This window comes from Lolium rigidum, chromosome 6, assembly GCF_022539505.1.
Source record: "Lolium rigidum isolate FL_2022 chromosome 6, APGP_CSIRO_Lrig_0.1, whole genome shotgun sequence".
In the NCBI taxonomy this organism is placed as follows: Eukaryota; Viridiplantae; Streptophyta; class Magnoliopsida; order Poales; family Poaceae; genus Lolium; species Lolium rigidum.
The window spans coordinates 149,594,800-149,603,748 of record NC_061513.1 but is presented as its reverse complement, the minus strand read 5'-3'; the positions used below and the strand labels follow the sequence as shown (position 1 = coordinate 149,603,748).

General features: G+C 50.3%; 1 protein-coding gene across 1 annotated transcript; it reads left to right on the top strand.

The window, feature by feature from the left end:
* The first annotated feature begins 7,229 nt into the window (after positions 1-7,229).
* Positions 7,230-8,453, top strand: LOC124668648 (F-box/kelch-repeat protein At3g61590-like). The gene has a single exon (XM_047205750.1). The coding sequence runs from the start codon at positions 7,233-7,235 to the stop codon at positions 8,451-8,453; it is 1,221 nt and encodes a 406-aa protein (XP_047061706.1). The 5' UTR covers positions 7,230-7,232.
* The last annotated feature ends 496 nt before the right edge of the window (positions 8,454-8,949 follow it).

The window sequence follows — 8,949 nt, the reverse complement described above, 5'->3', positions numbered from 1 at the left end:
GTGTACCGGTGACGACCGCGACATGCTTAGAAGTGTGCACACAAGGAGGCAGTGCTACTTGGCACCGTGGTGGTGTTGGTGGATGGTGTGGCGAGTGTCTACACATCGGTCTACACACTGAGATAGGTAGGCGGAACCGCGGAAGATAGCGGAGGCGGCGCCATTTTGACCGGATCTAGGCTCCTGGCTTGCATGATGTGGTTGGGTGTTTTCCAGATCTCATCGGGAGTTGGCGATGGACCGCTATCGTCATGCTCGGTGCTGTTGTTTTGGTGGTTTTTTTGTTTGTTTGTATGATCGTTTTAATGGCTTTTGCCAGAATTTTGATGGCAACGCTCCCCATTTCAAGTAAAAAGAATTGTCACAAAAAAAATCAATGCGCCAGGGAAAAACTTGCTATGAAGCTACAAAGTGTACGAAACAATGACGGAGGCGAAAGGTAGATACACGCGCTATCTAGTGGGATAGATGAGAGAGATGAGGAGGAATCGAATGAAGACCACCTTTATCATGAGATGCTCATCGTGACCGTGTCGCTGTTCTATGTAATCATGGTTTAGGTCAATAGCTAGATTGAGTTATGACACTAGGGACTAGATCGAGATTTGATAACTTTATCACTTCTGTCGCTACTTCGCTTGATTGTAACATGATATGACTCATGATTTGGAAACTTCTTGACTATTTGTGTAATGATACTGTAAATTCTATATGTGTATTGGACATGTATAAATATCAACTGTGAATATTGCAAATATATGCAGAAAAGCCTGGAGAAAACCATACGACCAGTGCACCTGGGCTTGTATCGATGACGAATCATCGCCCGCCATAGGAAATAGAGAGTATTGCCGCCGCACATTCTTGGTGCGCTAGTGGCAAGAACTTATCACCGGGACGTCAAGCTTGTACGTCAGCAGTAAGTGAGCTACCGCTGGTGGGCAGACCTAGTGCCCGACGATAAGCCATTACCACCGTGCTGCTTGTCATGGCGGGCGCTCATGCACCAGCGATAGATAATTCTAGTATGCTGGCAATTAGGTTTCTTCTAGTAGTGAGAGGTGGGCGACACTACTCCAGAAGAAAGAAGAGAAGATGTAGATCGAGAAGGAGCGCATCACCGTGGAGAAACACAAAAAGGACTTCATGCTCTTCACCGCCTCGACAACGGGAATGGATCCCTGGGTGCTCGCGGCGCACAACTTCTACAAAGCTATGATCCTCGACGAGATCGACACTAAAATGGCCGCGACCACGACATCGGCATCGACATCAACTCCAGCTCCAGAGGCAGCGACGACATCAGCAGACGCGTCCGCAACGACATCAGGTAGTACACCTACGTCGGCATCAGCAAGTACACCCACGTCGGCATCGGTGAGTTCACCAGCGACGGCATCGACATCATCGACAGAACAAGCCGAGGTCGCCCTGCTGAACGGGCCAACGTCGACTCAACACGTGCAAATCTATTCTTCTAGTTATATTTAATTTGCGCCCGGTCTTTAATATTGGTCGCGTCGATTATGGTGGCTACTTTAATTGCGATGACTATAATGGAAGCAATTACTTTTAAATTGGCAATGATCTTTATTATATATTTTTACTGCAAATTTTGTTTGTGGCGACCCTTGGGGACGCGGCTGGATCCGGTAACTGTTCTCCGATACACATTTTCCGACTTGCTCCTCCGCATCACTTGTATATAAATGGAGGTCCCAAACGCAAATATAATCAATCCAGACACTACCAGATTTATTAGGTTAGAGCATCTCCACTCGTCCCCCCGACGAGGCCCCCGAGCGACGTTTTTTCCATCCGGACGGCGAAATTCGGCCCAGTCGCGCCCCCGGTTCCTCGTTTTCGTCCGGATTTGGCCCTTAATCCATCCGGCGAGCCCACGCCAACCCCGGCCCCCCGGGCGCGCTCGGGGACTCCGGACGAAACGAAAGCGCGCGAAACGGCGTGTGGACCCGCGTAGTCGGCGACTGGAAAACCAAATCCTGTGATTTTCCCTCCAATTTGCTTGCATTTCCCCATTCCCTCCAATTTGCTTGCATATCCCCATTCTCTCCCGCCGAAATCCCCCAATCTCCTCGTCTTCCAGCTCCAGTTCCTGGCGGTCTTCTCGTCCACCACCACTCTCCTCCTCGTCTTCTCGTCCACCACAATGCCGCCGAAGGCGCCGGCGAGGAAGATGCGGAAGAAGAAGACGAAGCCGCCGGGCATGTCGAACGCCGAGTGGGCGGCGGACGAGAAACGGCGCGACGTGGAAACAAGCGCCGGGCGGAGAGGGTGAAAAGAGCCGCCGCCAAGAGGTCGGCGGAGGCGGCCCAAGACGAACACTTGAGGTTAATCGAGCATGGCCTATAGCGGCGGCGTGTTCCCCGGCCAATGGCCGACGCAAGGTACAACAAGTTCCCCGTCCTCCTTCTCGCCTTCGCTGTACTCGCCGTCGCCGACTGCCGTGTTCCAAGAGGGCGCCTACGTCCAACCGTCCAAGCCCACACCGTCGCCGACCGAGCTTGACGTCGGCGTCGGCCTGTTCGAGGGCACCTCGCCGGCCCTGCGACGAGGGCCGCTCGCGTTCGGTGCGATGGCGGCGCCGAACGATGAGGAGATCCACGAGATGATCACCTCCGGCTCCGCCGCCGCCGCGGCGAGCCCGGGGTTCTTCATGACCGCCGCCGCTGCGTGCCCGGGGTTCTTCACGCAAGAGGAGACGAGGGCGACGGCAGCTGTGGCGGCGCGCAACGAGCATCGGGAGGATGTTGCCGACGGAAGCCAAGCCGTCGAAGAAGAAGGCGAGGAAGAAGAAGAGCCAAGCGAAGCCGGCGCCAACCTCGTCGAAGGGGAAGAAGAAGAGGAAGAAGGACTCGCCACCTGCCGAACCGCGTATCAAATGGACGCCGAAGGAAGAGGAGTGCCTCGCCGAAGCTTGGATGACCGTGTCCACGAACGGCATAATCGGGGCCAATCGGTCGTTCGACACATACCGGTTTCGAGTGAGGCAGGCGTACGAGGAACGCAAGCTCGTCGATCCCTACTTCAACAAGACGAACATGAACGTGTACCGGGGAGACAAGGCAATGGCCACCCATTGGGGGATCATGCGGACGGCGTGCAGCAAATGGCACGGCGTACGGGAGGAGATCGACAAACGGCCGATCGGCGGCCACGACATGGAGCAAAGGGTATGATCCGCCGGCCCTACACCACCGAGGTACATCGTCGTTAACCGACCCGTATCGCCGTGCTCTTTTTCCGCAGCTTCGCCGAGCTTTGGACATGTACACGGACGACACCGGCCTGCAGTTCAAGTTCCTCAACGTCTACGCCCGCCTCGAGAAGTGCGAGAAGTGGAAGGAAGTTCGCACGTCCCTCTCGAAAAGCAAGACCGAGCAGTACAACCCCGACGCTCCGCCGGCTTGCGCGGCGGAAGGGCGCCCGAGCTCGGCCGGAAGAAGCGAGAAGAGCTCAAAAGGACGGACAATCCCGCCGACGGGATGCGGGCGTCGATCGACAAGTGCTGGGCCGACTTGAGATCGCACGCCGACGGGAGGAACGACAAGTTCGACGGCAGGTGGCGGGAGATGCTCGCCAACCAAGGCGCCCGGATCGCCTCGCCGAAGACGACGGTGGCGGCGAAGAAGAGGAACACGGACTTGGCGTTCCTCATGGGCGGCGGCGACATGGAAATGATGGACGAGGAGACGAGGAATTGGTACCAGGGCCACCGCAACGACATCCTCCGAGCCACTACGTCGTCTCCGCCGGCTCCTACCTCGTCTACCTCACCATCAACCTCGTCGACTGCGGCTGCTTCGACGTCCACTGCCGCCGCTGCTTCATCGTCGCCCGCCGCAGCCGCTTCGGCGTGTGAGGAAACTGGTCCGTCGGACACCGCCGTGCCGGCCGGGACCGCCGACGAGCTCTGTCTCCGTGTAATTTCCCTCCGATCGCCGATCCGTGGCTGATCCTTTTGCTCCTTTTGCCGATCAACTGCCCGTACTTGTAGCGCGGGACGGCGATTTGTTTGAATTTAAACTCTATCCGCCGAACTCCGGGTGGACGACTGGAAATATGGTACTCCCCACGACTTAATTTCGTCCAATCCGGCGGTAGTTTCGTCCGGATTTGGGCGTGGGGAGCGCCAACGAGTGGGGATGCTCTTAGCCCGGGGAGACAGAGCCGCCGTCACCTCCACATCTCTCCGCCGCCTCCTGTAAAGAAACAATAAACCCACTCCCATCGCCTCACCAGTCGCCACCTTCCATTCCAATCCTTCTCTCAGTATCAAAGTAGGCGAACACTTGGGGTCCGTTCCTGCTCCTTCCTCAGTTCCTCTCTCTCTCCGCCTCCGGAGTCTCCTTTCTCCCGTTACCTGTGGATTGGAGTACTTCCGCCCGAATCGCCGCACGTTGACATTGGCAAGAACAGCGATAGAGAAACTTCAAGAAATGCCGAGCCGATCCATCGGATTCTAGGTATGTACCGCGGGTTCTTGTTTCTTTCGCTTCTATCTCAATCTGTGTCTTTGCTGCCTTGGTGGTAGCCGGTAGCCCCGGTGCTGAAGGGGCAGAGGGGAAGCTGGCCCCTGCCTGGGTCGTATTTGTCTCTAAGTTCAGCTGTTCAGGGGCCAAAGTTACCATAATAAGCTCATTGGCCCATTCGGCCAACTGTTCTGTCGACGGAAAGCCGAGGCCAATGGCGACCGCGACCACGTTTTCCTACACTGTCTATTCAATTAGCACTAATCCGCATTAGTCCTCAAATCTTGCTTACAAAAAAAACATTAATCGTGTTATCCTTTCATTCTTGTAGTTTGCTTTGCACTTGCCTCTGTACCACGGTGTTAGAATACATATTTATTCGGCGGATGGACTTGTGGTCTACTGTTTGAGAATAAAATCTTTCTATGTTCAACATATATAAGATAAATATTTGAATCTTTTTTCATAATTTTCAAAACTTACAAATAAATTTTGGTTTCAAACATTTGGTCCATATTATGGCACCTAAGTTCTAAATGTCCTCTCTCGCTAAATGAGTACGAATGAAACAGTACATTTTTTTTCTTCTTATTGTCACGTATGAGTAGTTTGATATTCATGCCATAACATTTTAACATTCCACCAATGGTTTATGTCACGAATATTATATTTTATATCTAATCTAAAAATTATTATTTTGAAACAAAAAATAACGATAGGAACAAATAAAGCCCCATGTGGTTTTGCCACGGGTCTCCATTTTGTCGGGATCGGGATTCTGGTGATCCTTACTTCCTTTTTCTAATCTCATATGATTTTACTTACATTTGGGGGCAATGATATCACGACGGATGGTTGGAACTGATTAGAAGTGGTTAGGATAGGAATCTCCCTGGGTTTCTTTCTACATTCTGTTCTTATGATGCAAAGGTCATGTTTGTACTTGCTTATTTTCCAATTAGGCTTCATCCTCCACTATTTGCGTTTGGGCAATTATATTGAGCAATAGTTTTTTTTTTTTTGAAACAAGGCAAAGACTTGCCATTTTCATTGATAAAGAAGAAGACGGCCGATTTATTAACGGGAAAACCGGCCAAAAACCGATACAAATGCACCAATTTCGTCATGGGAGATGACAATATTGGGCACAAACCCCCGACCGACCTGGCCAAAAGCCAACAGTCGGCCACACACGCCAACGAGAGACAGCTCCGACTTGGCCGTCGAGCATCACAAGAGAACTATGCTGGGCTTGCGCCGACCGAATCATCCTCCACACCACCGGTTGCTAGTCATCGTTGCCGCAGGGGCACCCTCCACCGCAGCTCCGACTCCACAGCTCCACAGTGAAGCACGGGAAGACCCGTCGGCAATCGAAGCCCAAGCCGCGACCCAAACTCTGCTTGACGCCTCATCGTTGCCAAACTGCCCGTAGCGCCCCCAGCAAGGCAACTCAGCAACCATCCATCCTCGAGTCCCCAGGACGAAGCCCACTCCGAGACGATGCCCTCAACAGGGAGAGAGACGCAGAAGCGCCTCCATCATCCGATCCCAAGAATCTGAGGTTTCCCTCCGGAGGCAGAACTCCGAGGTGACGAGAGGAGCCCTGAACGACGCTTCCAAGAAAGTCAACGGCACCCACAGGTGTCGCCGTCGCCAGTCCGAACCAAAGCCCGGACAAGGATTTCTCCCAGGATCCTTCACCTCGAACCACCCGAGCTGCCAGGCGACGACCTGCAACCGCACATCCGCAACCAAGAGCGCCACAACACCGCCTCCCTGCCGCTGCCAAGCACCAACGGATCCAAGATGGATCGATCTGGGCCAGCAGCACAACCACCCAATCCACCACCTCTCCAACCGACGACGCCGCAACCGCCGCACCGCCGACCTGGCCAGACTCAGGGATTGGAGCCTGGGGCTCCAGATCCGCCACGATGGAGGCTCCCTGGGCCAGCCGGCAGCGACGCCACACATACTAGAACAAACATGCATGGCAAGGTTTTGATGAAAGCTATCATTGTTTAGGCGATGTTGCTATCCTGCTAGGCGTCCTCCTACAGATACATCTAAGATCTTAGAAAACCCTGTTGGGGCTTGGATTCAAATAGCTGTTTTGGTCTTAAGGGACGTGAAAATGTTGCATTTGACATATGTTCCATATAACTGTTCCATCCGTAAAGTAACACAATCTCTCTAATGATTTAAACAGTACATAATATATTCGATGCCCACCCGGGTTCGAATCCCCATCTCGCGGTAATTTCGCACGGTGGGCGAACTTTAAACCGGGTTATCATCCTAACAACGTATAGGCAAGGGAGGGATCATTCCCCCGTTGGTCAACGTTTTATATATTGGACGCCCATATATTCTTCTCGGGTGCATATCATGTGCTGATTATGAAAGGGTAGTGAAGTAGCATCATGGTTCTGCATTATAATGTAATGGTTTTTTTATGCCATCATATGGTTTCTGTAGAAGCTTTCATAGTGGTGCTATACATACAAGGCACTCGCCCAATAGAAACTTGCAGTTCATATATTTTCTTTTATTACACCGACTGTAACATTATTAGAGGAATATCTCATTTTTCTGATAAATATAGCAGATAAGCTGCTTCAAATTAGTAATAATAATTTTTAAATGCTGTTTTCACTTATAATGAAAATATTTGGAACTATTTGTATAAGAACATATCTCTTGTTTTTCAGGCCATCTCTCTAGCTGCATATTCTGATGTCTGGTCTCATGGAAGATGATTCGTCTTGGGAGGCTCATTCATTTGAGCGCACTAGAGTTCCTGCATTCAACTTTCAAGTTGTTTCAGAGGCTATCAACGGAGAACAAGAACTCCCATGTTCATTAGACATTGTTGTTCCTGATGATATCCTGGAGAAAATTTTCACCTTCTTGCCAATAGCAAGCATGATACGGTCAACAGCAGTATGCAAGAGATGGCATGGTATTATCAACTCAAGCAGGTTTCTTTGGACTCACATGTTGCCTCAGAGGCCATGGTACTTCATGTTCACCTGTAATGAGACTTCTTCTGGGTATGCTTATGACCCCATCCTCCGTAAATGGTATGATTTAGAGCTTCAATGCATTGATAAGAGCAGCTGTTTTGTCTCTTCTTCATGTGGACTAGTTTGCTTCATGGATAATGACACCAGAAACATCATTTCTGTATGTAACCCTATCACGAAAGATTGGAAGAGGCTTTTGGAGCCTCCAGGTGCAAAGTTACCAGATTACAGTACCATTGCCATAATGGTAGATCGGGTGTCTCATAATTACACTATTACATTAGCAACATCCAAGCAGGTAGCTGAGGATTATGTCCAATGGAATTTCTCTATATACAAGTATGACTCGTGGAGTAGTTCATGGGTAATTGCCAGGAAGGAGGTGCTGATTGGTTGGAGAGGGGGCGACGATAGTGTGATATGTGGTGGAGTCTTGTACTGCTTAATCCAGTCCACTGGTGTTCTTGGCAATGTTAATCCCCGTCATAGACTTATCATGCTTGATCTTGTTGCCGGACCTTCTGAAGCCTCATTAATGCAATCGTCAATCCCAGTACCTTGTTCTCTCACCTGCGGACGTCTACTAAACCTAAGAGAGAAGCTGGTAATGGTTGGTGGGATTGCTAAACACAATAGACCTGATATCATTAAGGGGATCGGTATATGGGAGCTCGACAAGAAACAATGGCAAGAGGTAGCTCGAATGCCTCACAAGTTCTTCCAAGGATTTGGCGAGTTCGATGATGTTTTCTCTAGCAGCGGCACGGACGATCTTGTCTACATCCAAAGCTATGGTGCAACTGCTTTGCTTACATTTGACATGAAGCAGAAGCAGTGGAAGTGGTCAGCAAAATGCCCTGTGAGCAGAAAGTTTCCTCTCCAGCTTTTCACTGGTTTTTGCTTCGAGCCTCGGCTGGATATTACCACTTAATTTGTGCCTTTGTCTTTTTTTTGTAACGTCATGCAAGTTTTGTTGCACTAGTCTCTGCCTCTCTTATTATTTATTATCTTTGGAGCTTGATGCAATTGTTTGTAATTGCCTCATGCCATCGGATTGATACTATTTGGAATGCCGTATCTACTGAATCACACTTGTCTGTGATCATTGTATCCCATGTTATAAATCATTTCTTTGTTGAAAAACATCACATGATGTACAATCTTTCACCCTGTTTTATCTGAATCTCCACCTCGCCCTTGCACTGGATGTATGAAACTTATCCTTGCATTACCGTCAGACACTCTGTCAGATAAGAAATTTCATTGCCTTGAGCCCTTGAATATCCTAAGCTATCCTTTTTTGTGCTCAATATCCACCAAGTATTTTCCTCTTAGGTCTCGAGAGACAAGCTCAGCTGTATACGATTTTGTTTCTCGTGGCACTCTCCATCAATGCCAGTCGTGCTGTCCTGCCTATGCAAGTGATG

Coding starts and splice junctions, on each gene's coding strand:
- LOC124668648 (XM_047205750.1), top strand. CDS start 7,233: ATGTCTGGTCTCATGGAAGATGATTCGTCTTGGGAGGCTCATTCATTT.